Raw genomic sequence first — 21,660 nt, 5'->3', positions numbered from 1 at the left:
TCTTTATTGTTGTCCTGAAAATGTGTGTACATTTACATGTCTGTTTTGAATTCTATTTTATCAGGGTTTCTTCTAAATATTTAGCTTTATTTTTATTTCAGTTTTGTTTGAGCCATTTTAGTACCCCATCTTAAACTTATTTCAGCTAGTTGCCAAGGGAACATTCCTAACATTGATTGTTTCATCTAATATTTTTATTTAAGCTTTATACTACTGAAAACAATATAATCGTTTTAGTTATATTTACTTAAGTACAAATGGCCATGTCTATTTTGAACGTATTATTAACCCTTATTATTATTAACCTCATTATTATTATCGAAAGCACATCAAAACTCCATCAAAGTATAAGATATAAAAATCAAGTATGAAATTCAATCATAAGCCGATATTTAAGCCCCAAATTGATCCTAAAGTCATAATACGTAGTACTATACACACTATCCAATGGCTATACACCTTAAAACTCCCCTATCATCATTATATTGCAGTTACACTTTCAATAGGTATGTGTTGTGCACTCATGGAACAACAAGGTGAAACCTGCTTGACTTAAAATTTAAAATCTACAAAAGGCTAAAGGTTGTTTAAATAATTGTTTTCTTGTCAAAGTCTGCTTATGAACTCTACCACTGTTCCACTTTTGCACAGTATAGTTATGCATCATACTGTCATTTGAGCTATATTTGTAAATTGCACAGCATGAATGTGGCTCATTTCCTATTTGTACATCATGTCATTTGCACTACAATTGGTGATGTGCTCTTTACTCTTCTTTGTGTATTATTTGCCTTTGAACTATATATCTATATATTTTTTATTAATTTAATTTATTATTATATTTTTAACTTAAATTAAATTAAACTGACTTAATAAATTAGTTGAATCTTCTAACATAATTTTATATATAAAATTTTTCTATAATAATTGTCATAACTTATTGATCATATCAATTTTTACAATGTACAGTTTACATTTCTCATTTAGATTTTTTATATATATATAATAATAATCTAATATTTATATTACATTTCATTTAAATTAGTAAAAGTATTTTTTTTTAGTTTTAGTCAATAACAACGCTAGCTGAAAAAAATATTGTTGGTTTAACTTAAAGTAACCTATTGCCTTAAAATTTTGAGTTCATGGACATAAAAAATTTGAGTTAATACAATGGAGTTTGATTTAATTAACACAAACTCAAAATATTGTGTTATCTGAACCACATAAATTATCTAAGTTGATATTACAAAAGACAAAAATGTTGTGATAAATCATGAAAATATATTTTTTACAGTGTACTGTATGTACTCAAATAATGATTTAATACTTTGCTGACATCAAAGCCCTGTACGTCGAGCCATTCATCTGCGCTGGAGGTCTACAGAAGTTCTGCGAGGCCACTGAGGGATTTCTGGTCTTTGGTGGGAGTGAAACCAAATCAAATGTTGTTGAGTCTAAACTTGTACTGCTCATCCGCCTGGTACATCCCACTCTTTTCAAACAGGTTTAAACCTATAACTATAAAAAAGAAAGTTTTCACCCCATAATTGGTGGCCAAACATTTTTTTCTGAACTTGATTCTCCAACTTGAGCTCCACCTTGGTCGTCTGTGGTTTTAAGTGGAACCCATTTCTTGCATCATGTGATTCTATGAAGCCTTGCAACATGGGCTTCTCAGAAGTCATGAACTAATTAAAGGTTTAGTCTCCAAAAATTAAAGGGCAGACTGCTGGAATCTGTTTAATGCAGCCTGGAGCCATTGTTACACTGTTACCTAAATAATGTGAACGTCTAGAAACGCAGAAACTATGCAGTTTTTATAAAATGAAACAAAATTCAGTTATTTGTTGCATGTTTATCTTTGGAAAATGTTTTCTTTGCACATCCTCACGTTGATGAATATTTGCCACAACAAGGTCATATGACATGAGGCAAAGAGAAACACCCCTTTTCCCAAAATGCTTACTGACTCCCTATATAAACTGGGAACATGTGAACCCAGACTAAAAGAGGGAGGGATGCGAGAGGATTTAAACACTGATGATTTCCAGACTGGAAGAAAATATCTGATTATTCTAAGAGTTTATATCTGAGAGACAAGTTACCCAGCCTGTATTTCCACACCGCTGTAAGTATTATACTGTTGTGAAAGGCACTACAGAGGTATTTGGGGAGGGAAATATGGGAATAAGCTGTAATGCTTGCACAAAATGTGTTCAAAGTTTATGGTTTCACTTTGTGCCATGACTCAAAAGAGAACGAATGCCTTCCCGGCACAAATGGAGGTAGGTTTATGTTTCTTTAAGGCTAATTTGGAAATGTGCACTGTTCGTGGCTATCGGACATCACCTGTTCCCTGGATTTAGAAAATTAGAAGCTTTTTACATTAATGTTTAATATGATTTATACGACATTTAGAAAATCTGCATGTCAAATAAGTAAAATTATCAATTCATATTTTATTTTAACCATTTAAATTATGTCTCAATACTAGTTATAGTTTAAATAGCTGCGGTACATGTTATATTATATTGTTTTGCCCTTTGACCCAAATTCACATATCTGAAATGTTCAGATGTTCTCGTTAGTGATTATAATACTTATTTAAAAGAATAAAATTATACAACGATATTACATTAATCATTATAAAGTACCATAATATACATTGATTTTATTTAAAGTACAATTTAAAATTAAATACACAGTTGTAGTGCTGTCTTCCAATGTGAACAAAACTGTTTTATAAGTTAACACATTATCTTGAATGTAAAGTTGGTGTCTATTTTACTTGTGTAACATTGTTTTTCTTATTATGTTTGGGGTATTGACCTGAAGAAGCAATCTTGTGTTTGTGAACTATAGTAACTCCACTCTCTTCTCAAAGCAAACCCAAAACACTTGTGAGGAACATGCCAAAACCTAAATGATTCCCACTAACATGGAATAAATTGTGTATTCCTTGATTTACTACATCTTGAGATATGTTTCACAAAGAACATGTTCATCCTTCCTGAAATGTAAAGACATCATTTTGTGTCAAAGGTCACCTAGCACACGGACAATGTGTTTGCTGAAAGAAAGGAGTAATTGCCTTTGGATGCTTAAAAAGCTCCTAAACCCATGCAGGGTTTTATACAAAATGAATGAGGCACTTGTAAAAATCTTTCTGCCTGCCTGAGACCATCTTCTTTGATGCAGGATAAATCAGCCGGACCCTGGGGTCAATGACCCTATAAAGCCCATTTGTGTGACGTTTTGTTTTGGTCCAGTTTGTTCCTGTGTGGGTGACTATAGACACAGCTGCCTCCAGCGACAGTACGCACACATGCGACCTCCAAGAGAGCGACCTCATTCAAGCTGTTCTCTATCATGCTGGTTATTTATCACACTTTGACCATATAAGTTTAGTAATTTAAACAAACCATTACATGTAACTCAATCCACATCATTTGAGCTACGCACATGAATGAAAAGCAACAACCCAGAGAGAGCACCTTAACCAGTTTGCCAAAAACCTCTCAAAACACTTTAGGAACTGCATAGCGACACCCTGGCAACCACCCAGAACTCCACAGCAACCAGCCAGAATTCTCACAATTGATTACCAACCACACTTTAGCAATCACACAATCCCTTAGAACACCCACACCGCGCGCGCCTCTCTCTCTCTCTCTCTCTCTCTCTCTCTCTCTCTCTCTCAAGTAGCTTTAAGATTCAAATAGCTTTACTGGCACGGTGAAAGAAATCTTTACCTTGCCAAAGCATTAATAACACTATACAAAATAATTAAATTATTTTTAATAATATTATATAAATCTCTCTCTCTCTCTCCTCACTGCCTGCCTGCCTGCCTGCCTGCCTGCCTCTCTCTCTCTCTCTCTCTCTCTCTCTGGACTCTGCTGTCCATTCAGACGAGGCAAACAGTCTCTCCTCCTCTGCACTATAAACACACACGCAGACATACACTCTTCACACACACTGCTACAGAAACAAGAGCGGAAAGACCTGGACTTCTTTGGCTGGATATTTTCTTACATACGCTTGAAAGGCAAGATCATTCTCTCATTTGTTTTGCTGTCTCTATATATTTAGCTGTCAGCGCCCATTTTCCTGTTGCCGCACTGGAGAAGCTCTTTGGTGCAGGACTGTTCTTGGAAAGAGACAGAACTGCCTGTATAAAGCTGCAATAGACTTTATCTCTTGATAGTAACTCTGATGTGATCTTTTAGAACTAATAAATGAGAAGGGAATTGTATAGCAAATTTGAATTTTTTTTAACTTCATTTATATGTTGTAAAATATTATTTCAATTTAAATTGTAGTATTTGTTCTTTTAAAAAAGTATACTTTTACTTGATTTTAATCAAATTAATCTTACAGAGCTCTAGTAGTACCACCTGTGACCTGACTGCTGCAGATTTGTTTCAGCATTGATAGGGTTGACATAGAAACACACACATCTGAGTCTACAACATGGAGTGAACGCAGCCTAAGCTCATTGGTTTGGTTCAGAAGGAAATGTAAAAAGCATCTGCTGTTTGTTTGTGGCGCTCGGTGACTCTCTGTCTACAATTCTGCATAGCCTCATCATGAAATGCGCTGATGATGACGTGTTATTTATGCGTCAACAGGTGGGGAAATTCATAGGTTGATAGGACATTGTATTGGATCAAACTTTGGGTCCTGAGACTTCCACAGAATATATGTAGCCTATGTTTTAGTTTTTTTAGACCACTTCGACTGTTGATTGCTATCAGGATGTGAAGAGAGTTTCAACCAGTAGGCTATAATAAAAAAGTGTTTATAAAACCAATAGCTTACCCTTAACCATTTTCGATGATGCTGGTTGATCCTAGCTCTCGGTTTCCTCTTGATCACGTCGTTAAATTGTTGTTTTTCAGGTCTACTGAGGAATCATGGGACTGCTGAAAGTCTCTGTTATCTTTCTTCTTTCACTCGTCACGATGACTTTGGCACAGCCGCCTGGATGCAAGATCCGCATCACTAACCGAGGACTGGAGATGTGTAAGATATAGCCCAGTATTCAGACTTAAAATGCAAATATAGTTTCTCAAATATTAGTCCATAAAAGACTGGGCTCTGTTTGACGTCTTTACAGTGAAGGCCGAGACAAAGAATTTCGTGGAAGGAGAGTTGAGTGACATCACCATGCCAGAAATGCGTGGTACCGAGGGCCGCTTCCAATACACCATTAAAGAGTATGTTAATATTTTATCAAACTGATTTCCATTTTCATAGTCATGCTCGTCCGGCGCCCTCATGTGGTCATTCACACACAAAGACCATAAGTGTGCAAATGCACATCAAATAGCTACCACACACACCACACCATTCAGAAATGAAAAAAAGTGTAAAGTCCAGGGGTCAGAAATTAAAAGTCCTGCCATATGTTTATTTCACCCATGAACTCATCCAGCTGATTTCACTAATTAGTTCTATTTCCTGGCTGACCAACTGTGCTAATGAGCAAATCCAGCTGATTGGAACTAAATACTGAGGAGGACTTTTGCTTTCTGAACCTGGACTTTACACCTCTTGAAAAATAATGCCTTTTAAATACCAATTAAATTATTGATTTTGAGTTGAGGTTACAAAGAGGATGCAGTATTGCATTTTGAATTAGAATGAAAGGGAGTATTTAAACTGATGTTTCTTCAGTGTGAAGGTGACGGAGCTGAACCTGACGTCTGACCTGCGCTTCCAGCCAGATGTTGGGCTGCTGTTCGAGGTGCAGAACTCCTCCATCACCCTCAACTTCCAGAGACGCATCCTTTACTGGTTCTTGTGAGTCTGAAATGCAGCTGTAGCAATCAAGCAGAAGACTTAAGGTTACAAGTAACAGTAGGCCTACCCTTTAAAAAAGAAGTTTATTCAATATACTTCTTTTAAACTATAACTACAGTATAAAGTATACTTTCAGTCTACTTTTTATTCTCAGAAATACACTGACAATTACACTTAATATACTTGACTTAGGCTGACAGAAAAGTCTAAGTAGCCTATATTTGGCCTATTCTTGTACTCAATCTTTTGATCGAGATATACTTAACAGTATAAATAGGTATTCTATCCCTGGTTTCACAGACAAGGCTTGAGTCTAGTCCCAGACTAAAATGCACGTTTGAGCGGTTTTAACTTTAAACTTGCACTTATATATTTTAAAATAAGTCAGTGCCATTGTTTTGTCTCCAGATGCACACGAGTAATGTTTGTTTCTAAGGCACGTTTATAAAAGCTACTTAAATATCCTAACTGAACTAGGGTCTAATCCTGGTTTAATCTAAACCCTGTCTGTTGTTAAACCAGGCCTACATACTACTAAACTGGTAGTTTACTAAGAGTATACTTCAAACTAAAAAATGTGCTACAAGTATTTAACTAGTAAACTATCAGTATACCTATTTTTTTACTTTTATAGTTGCAGTAGAACAAAAAACGTAGTTGAAAACTAGGTGTGTACTCAGTTTTCTACTGTTACACTTAAAGTATACTTTTATATATTAAAAAGTGGGCCAATTTAGTCCCTAGTAGGATTAAAATAGTACACTTACTAATATATTAGTGCATTGATATTAGTACACTACATAAAGTGTACTTAAAATATACTTGAACTTTAACTTGAAGTATATTTATTTTTTGTTTATTCATGAAGGATACATTAAATTGATCCAAAGTGACATTTAGAAATGTATTCAAATGTATTCATCAAAGAATCCTGTACAAAAATATGAAGCAGCAGCACAACTGTTTTTAACATTTATCATAATCAGAAATGTTTCTTGGGCATCGAATCATCATATTATAATGATTTCTGAAGGATCATGTGACACTTAAGACTGGAGTAATGATGCTGAAAATTCAGCTTTGATCATAGGAAAAAATTACATGTTAAAATATATTTACATAGAAAACAGTTATTTTAAATTGAAATAATATTTCACAATATTACTGTTTTTACTGTATTTTTTTATCAAATAAATGCAGCCTTGGTGAACAGAAGAGACTTTTAATGTAAATGAAAACTAACAGGCATGAACTTAAAGCTATAAAGCCTTGATTCTTTCGATTGAGTGAGAACTGCATATCATACATGGTCTGTAGAACTGTTTGATGTAGTTTGAAACCTCTACTACTGAAGTGTCTCACTACAGAAGGTCTTCCTCTTCCTCTCCATTAGTTATGATGAGGGAGCCATCAACGCCTCAGCCGAAGGTGTCAACATCTTCACAGTCCTCCATCTCAGCAAAGACGAGGAGGGCCGTCTCAAGATCTCCAACATCACCTGTGATGCGTCCATCGCCAAGATGAGGGCCAAATTTAGCGGGACCCTTGGGTACTTGACTCTGTTGAACTTTGAGCATGTCTATTGCAAGTGACACATGATTGGATTAATTTAACTTTTTTGTCAATGAAATACATTTTTTTGCTCAGCATTTTGCATTATATGGCATATTCTCATGTGCCTCAAAATATTCTCACAGGAGAGTTTATGACTTTATTGGAACGTTCCTGACTACAGGAATGCGTTTCATCCTAAATAAACAGGTTTGTTTGCTTTTTTCAATCAGGAATAGGAGACGTGTGTCATGCCTGCATATCATGACCCACCCTAAAGAAAGATATTTGAACTTTAATCACATTAGAATTAATTTGAACACATTTTAATAGAAATTAACTGCATATATGTCTCTGTCAGATTTGTCCTGCCTTGAATCATGCTGCACTAGTTTTGGTCAACGAGCTGCTGGAAACAATCCCAGGTTAGAGAACATGTTAATCATCATTAAACTGTTGTGATATATTTATCTGGCTGACATGTGTTTACCTGGATGTGTTTTTCAGTCCGCACGGAGGTGGACAATTACGTGGGCATTGATTACTCACTGCTGAGTGACCCTGTGGTGACAGAATCAAGCCTTGATATGGATTTTAGGGTGAGTGACAGATGCAAGTGGTGTTCACTGCAGAGCCAATAGATGTCCTGCTCTGGATGGAATGGATGGAGCTTGACTTAGTCCAGCCCCGCCTCTGTGGAACTTATGGGTGTGGCCTGACCTTCAAGCACCACCTATTACATCCAGAGAGGGGGAGCTGAGCATCAAGCTCCACCCATTGACTCTGGAGTAATGCATTAAGTGCACTATACTGTTCAAAATCAAATCAGCATATTAGACTGATTTCTGAAGGATATATTTCAAAATAAGCAAAACATATATATATTGAAAATATAAATGTTAAAATTGATTTTTGAACAATTTACTTCATTATTTTCCTAAATTGTTTAATATATATTTTCAAAGTAAATATCATAAGTAATATATATATATATATATATATTTAATTAATTCTGCATCCACCCACATTTATTTTAAGACTGAAAATTAATTTTCTTACCCCTTGAAGTACATTTTCTAATGTAATGGAAATCATGAAGATCTTGATACGTCCAGTGACTGCGGTGAATAGTGCTGCTGGCAACAAAGGAAAGACCTTGCGACAGCCTGGAGAGACAGCTGACAGGAGGAAAGAGACCCCAATGGGGCTGGTAAGGGTTAGCTACCCTTGTCGGCAGTATCCAGCTCTGTGTTTACAGGATGCTGGAGACACCCGCCCAAGGCTTCTGAAAAATTAAAGAGGAAAATACCCCTAGAGTCTGCGAGAGCACGGGCGGAAGATGACTCAATGGTGGACAACATGGTTAACGACTTTGGAATGGAAACGGATATGAGTATGGAGAGTACTTCACAAAAGACTAGTTCAGGTTCTGCAGTTAGCAAAGCCATTGAACTCCAAGCTTGTGTCTGTGGCTGGAGCAAGGCGACAACGGTCAGGGGTTTGAAGATTCATCAAGGGAAAATGAAATGCTTGAGGGAGAAGGGACAAGGGCCTCGCATTGATCAGTACTTCTTACGAAGTCAGTCGAATGAAATCCAGCGACAGGAAGCAAACCACAGTTCGCAGGATATCAGCACCCCTGTCATAGAGGAGAGGAGGGTTTGCACAGTTAGCGATGAACACTTTGATACTTGTGAACCCGGTCAGACTAACCAGCATAAGAGAGAAAAGAACCTCAACGGGCATAGGCCTGGAGTTAGATGGCCAAGAGCTTGTGAGAAAACTGCATGGGACACGGTAAACACAGATCTATGCTTTGCATTGGAAAGATTAACTGGTACAGTTGAAAAGAAGCTGGATAAATTTGGGGACATCATTTACGCATATGGAAGTGAGAGGTTTGGTGTGGAAAAAAGGAAGGAAAAAGTACAAACTACTCCTGGAATGTCTAGACGACAGCAGAAAATTGAAAGGTTAGTCAGTAAGCTGGGCTGAGTTGAGTGGGGGACGGAGGGGGGTGACTCTGGGTCACTGTCGAGCCCTCTTGAGGTGTCGTGGGCTAGTCGACGAAACACAGAGAATGGAAGGTGCCCACTTGAAGACCCTTGAGATGTTCCCTACTCCGCTCAATCCAGACGGTTGTCATGAGGGGACCGCACTGTGATTGCAGCCGTTGTGTGTGCAAATACACTGCAGCTATTAACACCAGACAGAAGGAGATTCACGTCACCAGATGGAAAGAAGCGTAAATGGATGGAGAAGCACAGGTTACTGTAAAGCTACGTCTTAGTTGGTGCTTATATTGGCGAAAGCCGAGTACAAATCAGCATGAAGTTTTAACATCTACTCTCGTGTAATGGAAATCTAATATTTTGGAATTTGAAGGTTACATTTGTAACTACATTGTAACATTTGAAAGATAAATGTTCTCAAGCCGTGCTGTTTACAACATATATTTAGTATAACTTTTACATATCTTTTGGCCAGAATATATAATATAATATAATATAATATAATATAAATATATATATATATAATTAGGGGTGTCAAATCGATTAATTGCAATTAATCACATCTAACATAAAAGTTTGTGTTTATATAAGATATGTGTGTGTGTGTATATGTGTATATATATATACACACACACAAACAAAGTTTAACGTATTTTTCTGCTTCTCTTCTGCACAGGGCATGTTTTACTCCCTTAAGAATGAGAACGAGACCCTCGTGAACTACGCGGTGAATCCCGTAGTGAGAGAGTATAATCGTATGGTCTATCTCTCTCTCTCCGAGTACTTCTTCGACAGTGGCCTCTTCTCGTACTTCAAAGGTGGCCTGTTCCAAACACAGATCGCAAACGAACGAGTAAGACGGCATCTAATACGCTTCAAAGGCATGAGACAAAAATAAGACAAAAAACAAATATTATTCATCTCATTTCAGATGCCAAAGGACTTAGAAGTGCTCCTCAGGACCACCTACTTAGGGACAATGATGATGCTGGTGAGCAACATTAGACTGTCAACATGCAGGAACCGCGCAGCAAAGCCTCGGCATTGACTTATTCTCTGTGTGTGTTCTGTCCTATCAGAACCCGGCGCTGATGGATCAGCCTCTGTCACTGGAGATAGAGGTCACCTCTCCTCCTCGATCCACGATCAAGACCTCCGGTGCCAGTGTAGCCGTCACCTCCATGGTCAAAGTGTTGGTTCTCCCGGCAGGAAAACCACCAGTACAGCTCAGCAGCATGACCATGGTGAGAACTATATTATACACAATGCAATAATTATTTTTATGATGAAGGGATGCAATAAATGCACCAAATTTGTCCTTGTTTTAGGAAGGTAAATTCAATGCCAAAGTGTCAATGAAGGGCAAACGCTTGACTGTCCATTTAGATCTGAGAAGGTAAATATAATGCACAAACATTGAACCGTGTTTGACAACCTCTTTGTACATTGATTTTGAACTGAGAATCTGTTTTCAGGTTTAAAATATACTCCAATCAGTCTGCTCTAGAGTCTTTAGCTGTAAGTATCCTCAGATGTTTCAGTTTCACTTTGAATACACCTTATAATAAAAGAGTGGACTGTAAATGTAATGATTTTTCCTTCAGCTTATTCCACTGCAAGGTCCCCTGAAGACGATGCTGCAGATATCTGTGGTGCCTCTCATTAACAGTAAGTCAAACAATGTGTATATATTTAATTATAATTTTTTAATGCTTTGAAAGACGTCTCTTCTGCTCACCAAGGCTGAATTTATTTGATCAAAAAAAGACAGTAAAAAACGTAATATTGTGAAATATTATTACAATTCAAAATTAGTGTTTTCTATTTGAATAAATGTTAAAGTGTAATTTATTCCTGTGATCACAGCTGAATTTTCAGCATCATTACTCCAGTGTCACATGATCCTTCAGAAATCATTATATGCCGAGTTGCTGCTTAAGAATCATTTCTGATTATCAAGATTAAAAACAACTGCTTCATTTTTTGTAAGGAAACTGATAATTTTTTTTTTTTAAAGAAATCTTTATACATTATAAATGCCTTTAATGTCACATTTGATCAATTTAACACATTCTTACTGAAAAAAAAACATTGATCCAAAGTGGGATAAGAGATATTTGCTTAATATATTTGAAAAAATCTAAATGTTTCATCCTGTGTTTTCATGTAAGATTACATTAAGCGAGGTGTGCAGATCCCTCTACCTGACGGGTTAGACTTCATTGAAGAAGTGGTCGAGTATCACAATGTAAGTTAAAGGGAAACTTTTATTATTGTAAGTTTAAGCTATTGACGATAATATATGTTCAGCTGTATCCTCTAACTTTGATTTGACAGGGCTACATCATCGTGGGAGCAAACCTACACTTCAGAACAAGTCTGCGAGAACTAATCGAGAACAAGCTGTCGGGTCACACAGACAACGCAGTTTAAGACGTTGCATTCAACATTAATGCATGTACGCATTCATGCACAGATACTAAAATATGGAGCAATAAATGGAGGTTTTAAAAGAAGAGAACTAACCTCCAAACCGAAGCATGATGTTTGGTGACTGTACAGAACATTTGATCCTCAAGACCTGCTATCATTAGTCAACATGAACTCGAAATTAACCTTATTTACCCTCTGAATACATATTCCTGGTGTTATTGTGTATAATTGCACATACAAAGCATTGTGTAAGAAGCACATTACTCCTAAGAGAAAAAGTCTGACTTTATTTTCAGCTGACATGATGCAATGCAAAAAAAGTCTAATACCTTCTCATTAGTTATTGCATTAATTTAATGCTAATATAATGAATATTTGCAGTGTATATTTATGACTGCAAATAATCTAGCTTGTTGGCAAAGGCTGACCATTGCTTGCGTATTTTACCTTTAGCACAAATAGCATAATACTTCTATTTACACTTTGTGCAAACAGTATCTATCACTATTTGCTCTGTGTAAATACCATCTAACACTTTTACATTTAGTGTAAATAGCTGTTGCATAAACATTACACCAATATAAGCAAATAAGAATGTTTACAAAAATAAGGGATACCGTCGGGATAGTTTTTAGGATTAACTGGGTGCCAGGGGGATTTCGATCCTCTGCAAACTCACATTCAACTCTGACTCTGTTCTGATATGAAATGCCCACTAATACCATCCAATTAATCAATGCATTAAAATCAAATTATCTTCCACCTTTCAGAAGTAAATGGGTTGCAAATGCAGGTTCATGTTGTTTTTAATGATTTTGCATAAGTGTCTGAAACCCCAAAACATGTTCAACTGCTATACTGTGTGCTTAGATGGATGAAACAAAATGTATTTGTACTTTAAGTAGAATTTTATGATTTTTTGTACAAGTTTTATCATATATTGACTGTTTAATATGAGATTGTTTGCCTTCCTCATTTGTGAACGAAATGACTGTACCTCTTTATAAAATATTACATGTTTAAAAATCATGAAATGTCCCTGATCTCAAAACTTTAGTTCATTATTGAAATGAAAACGGTTTTACACACCATTTTCTACAATAAAAAGATGACAAAAAGAAACTAAAAATCATAGAAAATGGATCTTTAATGAAAAGAAAAACTGAGGAAAAGAAGAAATAAGGCACAAATATTATTCCCTTATGAGCACAAAAAAGTACCAAAGATCATGTAATCATTTCAAAATAATCAAATGAGGACAATAAGGTCTTAAAGACAAATTCAATTAAAAAAAGTCCAGTTTTAGGTTTAATAGAGAAGACATTAGCTAAAATTGTGCAATAAACAGTGAGCATCCACTCACCGAAGTTAAACATTGGATTGAATTTAAATTCGTAAACAACCATAATCACACTTTATCAAAGATCAATAGTGGCATCTAGATGTCTTTACACCATGATTTCCTGAAACCCCTACAATGAAACATTATGTGCAGTCAGCATGGTTTAATCTTCATAACAAGGCTGGCAACTAAACTACATAAAACGAAGTAGAAAATTTCTTCAGTTTTGAACATCAGAATACGGTCTCAGAAACAGTCAGTGGTCTGTCCATAGATCATAAACATTTTACCAGTGTGACAGTGCAAATTCAGATTTAAAGAGTGAAATCCCTGAGTGTGTTCTAGTAAGGTTGTTTGGTGATGAAGCGACTGAACATTGTGAAGGCCGCTATGGGTTTATCAGTGGGGACCATGTGACCTGAACCCTGTGGAGGACATAAATACATTTAAAAGAAAATTGACAAAATTCACATGCATATCAAGTTCAACGGAAGTGAATGCAGGCTCTATTCTGAACCATATGATGCCTAAAATGCTGTCTAGGTATGGCATTGAGTTCCAGTTAATTCAGCTTTTCATTCGTACATCAAAACCACAGAGATCTGTGGATCATACGAGTTGTTTTATCGCAGTCTTACCTTCACTGTGAGGAAAGCAATGTTGGTGAATTCCTTGACAAAGCCGCCCACCTGCTGAGATTCACCATTGAAATAAATCCAAGATCTGCGCTGCACCTGGACCTGTTGGAGAAGAGAAAGAAAGAAAAAACACCCACAACTTTTCTTTAATTTATTATAATTCTGACTCCGGGTCTTCATTCATCATATCTGGTTCTGGGTCTTTGACTGTAAATCCCCTTACAATTCCATTTAAAGGTGCAATGTGTGATTTTTAGCAGCATCTTGTGGTGAGGTTACGAATTGCAACCAACAAAAGTTACGGTGGCCGACAGGAAAATATGTCGTCGTCTGAGACAGCAGAGAGTAGCAGTTCAGCAATGAGGTTTCTTTACAAGGATTAAGAAATTATGTTTACTTAATTATTCAGTAAAACTATGTTATTGCGAATATTATTGTTACTTGTTCATCATTGTGTCAGTGTTTTATTCGCTGAACTAAGCTTGCTTCCTTGCACGAAGAGCAACATAGTAACGAAACGCGTTTGTCCGTTTAGGGCCACCGTAGAAACATGTCGGCGCATTTCAATGTAAGGGAACCCGCGGTGTGTGTAGACAGAAACTGCTCATTCTAAGGTAATACAAATATAACGGTTCATTAAGTAAGGTCTTTATACACCACTGAAAACTATACACACGCTCTGTAGCGCTGTGTGTTCGCTGTCGGCAACGGTAGAAACATGACATCACAATATGTCGACCTCCATAGAAGGGGGCGCCCGCGGTTATGGAGATATAAATGTCTCATTCTAAGCTAATAAAAACATAACGGTTCATTATGCAAGGTCTTTATACACCACTGAAAACATATTTATGGATCTTATATTGCATTTCTGTCAATAGATCCTCAGAAATATTACACAATGCACCTTTAAATAATAATTATTATTATTATCATCATTATTATTCAAACTATTAATTATAAATAAAATTCGTAATAATAATAAAAACTACATGAATTATATCTTATTGGCTGGATTTAGGCCATTTCTGGTCGTCAGGGTGCACAGATTTTTAGATTTGAAAAAAAATATCATTTTTTGACCAGACCGAGACTGAAAGTAAGCAGGAATCACGACTCCTCACCTCTTGCTGGAGAGACTCCACAAACCACTCGTCTCCTAGGAAATTGCAGGCCATGTCCACATCTCCATTATATACCAGCACACGGTATTTCTGTTGAAAAGATGTTATTGAAATCATCTGGTAGACACGGAAATATAGGATTCATAAGCATTTACATTCCCATCACTCACTAGTGCTCCAAGAAGCTTCAAGTACTGTTTCTTCACGTCCATGAACAGGCGATTGTAGTTCAGATTGACTTCAGCACTGCAACAATTTCAAATTAAAGTCCTCTATCACAGCACTCATTTGCATTTTGCGTTATTAAAGTCCACTTAACGCACCTGCAGATGACCCAGTCCAGAGCATTGGGCGAGATGTGGAGGGCAGTCTTCACGAGCGGGTTGTTCAGGTACAGGGTTGATGGGGTGGAGTTGGTGCACGGAGGATCGAGACGCGTAGATTTAAACTGGGTGGCCACATTTCGCCATTTCTGATTCAGCAAGAAAATTCATGTTTGATTTTAATGCCATGTCAGCACCTGAGGCTTTTTTCATGGCAAAAGCCGAATTACAAGATGCACAAGAGAACACACACAGGTAAAACATTGTTACAAAACCCCAAACTGTTCTTCCTGTAAATCCCATACACACTTTCACATCTTCAAACAGGACTGCTGTGTTTGATTACGAGACACACGAGAACCAATGGTGTTTAACATTATTTGTTTCACAGTTTGATTATGCAAATGAAATAAGAGCTACAGCTAATAGGGATATTTCCAGTGAACAATTAAAACAAAACAGGTTATTGTACTGTATGACCTCAGTACTTTCAGTGTAAAGAATTGATCATCAAAATTGTTAAAGATGTTAAAAGAAATTGATACAGGTTTGAAATGACAGTATATTAGTAAAAATAAATAAGTAATACATTTTTTTTGAAAAAAATAAATAAATTATTATGCATATATATATATATATATATATATATATATATATATATGGTCCATTCTACAGAATTGGTTCAAAGTCAGTAGTAAAACATCTTGAATTTTTTTTCCCCACAAATTTTGCATGCATGCAAATTGTATAATATCCAAGGTACACATTTCTATTAATTGTGAAGTTAATTATCATATTGTATTTTCAGAAAGTTTTGGAATATTTTTCCTCTTCCCAAATTTGTCACTACCGAAACACATAATAAATAATTTAATAAGGCGGCTTATATAGACCTATTAATATTTTGTTTACATCTACCTTGTAAATATATTTTTTGCTATTTTTAAAAAAAGTTTTCACAGGTAAATCAATAACTATTACAATTTTAACAATATTTCAAGTATTATTTATAAGATTTGTTGCATTTTTAATGCAAAGTTAATAATACTGATTTCAAACTTATGGATTCATTAGTTTAGAATATACATTGAACCAAACACTATAACAACATCTTAGTTGATAATTCAATATACTTTATTTTAGACAAAACATCCATGTTTGGGTCGTGACGGCACATTTTTGTGACAGTAATGCTTTGGTAGCGATCACATCACATTACAGAATTTTAACATGCATACTAAAACAATACTAAAACATACAAAGATACTAATGATTTGCATAACTGTACTAAAATTGTTTATTTCACCCAAATAAATTATTTTGTGTTCCCTTTTGTCACTACCAAAACAAATGATGACATGTTTTGTTTCGGTAGTGACAATTTTAGATACTTTTGAGCCTAGTTCAAAGATGATAATTAGCAGATGATTACCTAGCACAGTTCTGAACAGTTGTACACACATACAAACTCAATTTTATGGAATAACACCCAAAAAGGTTTGCTTAAAGGTATAGCGGAGGATCTTTCCGAATTTTAGAGAAGACCCGCCCTCTCCAATTTTTTTAAAAATGCACATGCGCAACACTCTATTTTCTCCCGAGAGGAAACGCCTATTAAACGTGTTGAGTGACCGAGGACTCAAGACATGATATGCAATGGAGAAGTACCTTGTTGCATTTGTGTAATAAATACTATGGTGAACACCTTGTAATTATCGAAAATGAACACACAAGGTTTAAGAATATTTCAGCGTGATACCATTTACCATTTGATCACAAGGCTACTTTAGACAAATTGAGATGTTTACCGTGTCTACGCGGTGCATGACTTGTGCCAGGGCTAGCATCGCTAATCATAGCTTACATTAACTTTTACTAGCAGTGATTTTAAATGGATTTCTCCAAATAGTATGACAAACTTTACCTGTCTAGTAGAATCTTCGCGACTGCGGCATCAGTGGGAAGCCCAACCTGTGCTTTTAGCGAATGCCAGCGTGTGAAATATTCTCTCTGGTCTTGTTTCTATATTCTGCAGCCTTTCTCTTCTTATCATACACTTCGTATACATTTTTTCTCTTTCGACCCTCAGCCATTTTATAAGGAATGGCTGAAACCGTAACTCATCACACATAATACACCTGAAAGTGCGCATGCGCAGAAGGGACGAGCACTTACGACGGCCTTACGTAAACATATCACCAGAATGATTGACACTTAGGTGGACCAATAGCATAGGCTACCCACCCGGAAAAAGAAAATCCTCCGCTATACCTTTAATTGCAGAAAAAATGTGTTTAGTAGTGACGTTTAGTTTGTGATGATTTTCAGACTTTTGAACACATTTTTCCTGATTAGAAAAAAACTAGGGGTGTGGTTAAAATCAGTCTCAGCCAATGGACTAAAACACACACGGTTTCGGTAGTGACATAAAAATGACCCAATAAATTATGATTTTTATATATATATATATATATATATATATATATATATATATATATATATATATATATATTTTTTTTTTTTTTTTTTTTAAGCTTACTGATATTTTAAATATTATTGTGGGATTCCATAGATAATAGAAGGATCTTTGTAAACATCTAAAATTTGAATACTTAAATACTTTTTAAATGTGTTTTTTGGTTGTGAGACAGCAGTTTGCACCAATTCTGTAGAAAGGACCATATATATTGAAGGGGTGGATTTTGGAATAAACTGCTGCATCAATGTATATGTAATGAGTGATTATAATCAAGGTATTAATCAATATTTTTCCTTCTAAATATCACATGAGTTGAATGACTTCTCTAGGCTTGTGAGATTTTACTTTGTTTTAGAAGCTACCAGTGTGATTACTGAAATATTCTTTTCATGTATTCTCTAATGTCTGTATTTGATATGAATGCAGTAACAGTGCTAGCTCATTTAACCTGGCTTCCAGAAAAAAAAATATTTTTAGGGTACTCTGACAACTGTGGTCACAGGGGTCAATGAAGTCTATAGTTTAAGGGACAATCTCTTTGTTAAAGCCTTACTTTCCAGTTAGATTAAAGGTGTAGCTCTCCTTGAGAGAAAGAAAGAGTTATCGTATTATCTTATTAAAGTATTATCTTGATGTTTTGAGAATACTCTCCTGTTTATAGTTAGAGCCTGGCCAAATCCAACCTTGGAAAAGCTGTGTGTTGGTCTTATTGGTTACAGGTTAAGGAACCACTGGCATTATTGTAGATTGAGTTGTTGTTCTGGACCGGCTGACGCCCAGCAACCCAAATCTGCGACCTGGAAGGTCACGACGTGCCTAACTTCAGGGTCTGAGTGTCAGCTGCATAATCCATGGAGATATGCTTCAATCTATCTGAATATGTGTGGAAAATTACTATGTTTATCTATTTCTTAGCCAATGAGAATCATTCAACCTGAAGTGAGGACGTAGCTTAGACCTTGGTGAAGGGTATAACTGCTGTGATCTTTGTAACTGTAAGCGGGGCAGCCTACAAACTCCTGTGTGAAACTTGAAGCTGACTTCTGCTGATGAAACAGCAAACTATCTTCAGTAAAATTTTTCTTCAATTTATTATAATTCTGACTTCTTTCAAACATCTGGTCTATGGGTCCTAAACCGTTACCCCCTAACTAATATAAATATATATATATATATATATATATATACACACACATACATATAACAGCAACCCACAAATCAGTTTCTTTACCTTGTTCTGTAATTTGGACCATTGATGGTTGAGGAAGTGGTGGCCCAAGTCACGGATCACAAATTGGCCATTTTCAAAGCTGGATTCAAAACGCATAACAAAATGACCTTTTAAAAAACACATTCAAAGGAATGTCACGTGTAACTGGTTCATACTCACCTTAGTCTCTCAGGAACACCTCCTGGACAGGTTGCATACAGGTTATAGATGTTGAGCCCTGACGAGTAGACAATGTCTTGAACTGTTTTCAGCTAAAGAGTTATAGAAAGATAAGAAAAGATGCAGTAAATAAAGAATATAGGACACTTTATGCATCTCAAACCATTTGTAAACACTTCAACTTACAGAATCCGAGCAGTTCACATCCTGGTTATTGTAGAAGTTACACACTCCGTCTTTGCAGCAAAACGTCTGCAGGTTATTCCACAAGCTAGAACAAATATATAAATAAGACATAAAAAACACATACTAAAGATTGAAATACAAAAACACACCACACTAAACACTAAAAAGTATGAGAAACAGTAATATTGATGTCTTTACAGCAATCATCAATATATAAAATGACAGTGCATGTTCAATAGAGCAATATGAAGAGTCATAGGTGAGAAAACACTGTACCTGGTGCCAAGAAGCCCATGATAGTATGCAAAATACACCAATGAATTGTCATTTAGCTCATAGCTGGACAAGCCATTTCCAACCGCAATTCCCTACAAGACACAAATACACACGTAATCCAGAATCACATGGATCGAGACACTCAATGTCTCTATTGTTTATGGACAGGATGGTTATAATGAAGCCCCTTCTACCTTTAAATTGATGCTGCTGTCCTCCATGACTATCTCAGCCAGTGTGGGAATGTAAATGCCCCCGTAACTCTCGCCAGTCAGGAAAAACTCATTCTTGCTGAACTCAGGAAACAACTGGAAAAACGTTTTCAGGGCCAAGTAGTTGTTCATGGCCACCTGGAAAAGTCAGCGCTCACGTAGTTACCATTTTAGTTTTTTTTGTCTAGTGCAATCAAGCACTATCTGTACTATGCAATGCGATTGCTTCTTTAAAGGCAATATGATTTGAATCATACCTCTGTGTCATTTGTTGTGTACATCTTGTCATCTGAGTAGGAGAAGCCGACTCCTGCTGGTGACTCCAGGTATAAGACATTTGCAATCTGGAAAAACACCCCATATTTATCTATGTAGACTCATGACTTTCTAAAACATCCATGTTATAAAATGTCCAAACAAACTCTTTATTTAAAAATGTAAAAAGAAATGACACACCATTGTTTCTTTATTTGTATGAATGCAGAAACGTCATGTCGTTTCTTTTTATGTAGTCCAATGATTTAAAAAAAAAAGAGTTTATTTGCACACCCTTTATTTAATACAATAAAGCCAGTTTGCTATAGCCAAGAATATAAGAGCATAAGAGCATGTGACTGGATGAAGGAAGTGTCATAGTCCGGTTACTGAAAATGCTGCTTAAGATAAAAACTGTCCCTGTGACTTCCTCATTTCACACCATAGCAATTACTCATTTGGTAAAGCTGAAATACTTAACTAATTAAAAAAATAAAATAAAGACAGAACCCATACCTTGTTCCAAGAATAAGGATTATATTCTAGAGTTGCTCCATCATCTTGTATCTGTAAAAAAGAAAAAAAATTACATGTACATACATACAGTATATGTATATGTATATATGTATGTATATATATAAAGCATTTGTATTTTAAATAGTATGGTTTTATAATGAGGTGCTGTGACTTCTCACCAGAAAAGGGCCGTGCTCTGTGAGCAAACCATCCATGGAGCTGCATCCTGGTCCTCCGTTAAGCCACAGAACAACTGGACTATTGGCCGGATCTTTCTGAGACTCAACAAACCTGATCAAGTGGAGCAGAACACATTAACACTGGACAATTACATATGGGAAATAAAAAAGATCCTAGGTCCATTTAAATGAAAGTGAAAGTGAAAATCAGCCATTCCTACTGACCAGTAGTGGAGGTGCTTGTTGTCCGCTACATTGAAGTATCCAGAGTAATGCTTGAAGCTGGGCTGTTTTGAAAGTCCAGGCAGATATTTGATTTCATCTACATTTGGAGCTCCAGAAACCTCCAGCACCCCCAGCAGCAAACACACCAACACAAGATGCATCTGAAACACAGCAACACTTACCGACCAAACCTCACAATAAATCAAACATCACCAATTATAACAATATGAAGCAAAAGTGTCACCAAAAACCAAAGGGAACGCTGTATAACCTTGGAAATTAAGTGTTTATCCTATATGACGGTGGCAATCAAAACAGAAAAACTAGGCACGTATTATTTAGCAAAAGACAGCTTAAAATTTATCCATAGTGTAATTATTTTAGTCTTACCATTCCAGCTGTGGGAACAAAAATGTAAACCGACCAGTAAAGTGTTTAAGAAGACCCACAATTCATGTGACTTCAACTTTCCCGTGATGAAGTCACATGATGGGTTTCTTCTTCATCTTGTGTTTTTAATGGTGGTTGGCAGACAAGCTTAATACCGCCACCTACTAAACGGGAGTGTGGATCAGAAGATTTGGCAGAATGTAGGGGAGGAGAAAAAATATATATATTTAGCTATAACCTTTACACTCGCTCCATCAGACCTGTTTCTTTCAAAAATGTAATTAACTGTATATGTTTTCCTCAATGTTGTTCCAAGGATAT

General features: G+C 36.1%; 3 protein-coding genes across 7 annotated transcripts in view; 1 reads left to right on the top strand and 2 right to left on the bottom strand.

Annotated features, from left to right (window-relative positions):
• The window catches only part of pcif1 (phosphorylated CTD interacting factor 1), a 24,607-nt gene extending 19,654 nt beyond the window's left edge, over positions 1–4,953 (bottom strand). Inside the window, exon 1 of the mRNA XM_077197699.1 lies at positions 4,825–4,953. The gene's annotated coding sequence lies outside the window, so the exon portion shown is untranslated. The remainder of the gene's footprint in view (positions 1–4,824) is intronic.
• pltp (phospholipid transfer protein) overlaps positions 1–12,933 on the top strand; it is a 13,642-nt gene extending 709 nt beyond the window's left edge. The window contains exons 1-16 of one of the 5 annotated variants that reach the window (XM_077197713.1): positions 1,971–2,131; positions 4,905–5,028; positions 5,123–5,222; positions 5,683–5,808; positions 7,202–7,357; positions 7,506–7,569; positions 7,721–7,784; positions 7,867–7,958; positions 10,048–10,224; positions 10,303–10,362; positions 10,451–10,615; positions 10,700–10,767; positions 10,847–10,889; positions 10,976–11,039; positions 11,543–11,619; positions 11,709–12,933. In XM_077197713.1, the coding sequence (XP_077053828.1) occupies positions 4,920–5,028; positions 5,123–5,222; positions 5,683–5,808; positions 7,202–7,357; positions 7,506–7,569; positions 7,721–7,784; positions 7,867–7,958; positions 10,048–10,224; positions 10,303–10,362; positions 10,451–10,615; positions 10,700–10,767; positions 10,847–10,889; positions 10,976–11,039; positions 11,543–11,619; positions 11,709–11,804 (1,461 nt within the window). In that variant the 5' untranslated portion in view covers positions 1,971–2,131; positions 4,905–4,919 and the 3' untranslated portion in view covers positions 11,805–12,933. The other 4 variants (XM_077197714.1, XM_077197712.1, XM_077197715.1 and 1 more) reach the window with 4 other exon arrangements.
• Positions 12,934–21,660, bottom strand: ctsa (cathepsin A). Its single transcript, XM_077197711.1, has 15 exons — positions 21,340–21,660; positions 20,950–21,110; positions 20,725–20,836; positions 20,546–20,596; positions 20,032–20,118; positions 19,757–19,912; positions 19,563–19,654; positions 19,287–19,371; positions 19,101–19,192; positions 18,942–19,020; positions 15,232–15,380; positions 15,079–15,154; positions 14,909–14,998; positions 13,785–13,886; positions 12,934–13,571 (listed from the first exon to the last, which is right to left on the bottom strand). The coding sequence occupies exons 1-15, from the start codon at positions 21,340–21,342 to the stop codon at positions 13,488–13,490; spliced, it is 1,419 nt and encodes a 472-aa protein (XP_077053826.1). The 5' UTR covers positions 21,343–21,660; the 3' UTR covers positions 12,934–13,487.

This window comes from Siphateles boraxobius, unplaced genomic scaffold (assembly GCF_051911475.1).
Source record: "Siphateles boraxobius isolate OS27281-9 unplaced genomic scaffold, OSU_SipBor_1 41, whole genome shotgun sequence".
Lineage (NCBI taxonomy): Eukaryota > Metazoa > Chordata > Actinopteri > Cypriniformes > Leuciscidae > Siphateles > Siphateles boraxobius.
Note: the sequence above shows the minus strand (reverse complement) of the source record. Positions and strands in the feature narration are given on the sequence as shown.

Coding starts and splice junctions, on each gene's coding strand:
- ctsa (XM_077197711.1), bottom strand. Junction 20,837..20,949: donor AACAAGCACCTCCACTACTG/GTCAGTAGGAAT, acceptor CCACTTGATCAG/GTTTGTTGAGTCTCAGAAAG. Junction 20,597..20,724: donor CAGAGCACGGCCCTTTTCTG/GTGAGAAGTCAC, acceptor TCTTTTTTACAG/ATACAAGATGATGGAGCAAC.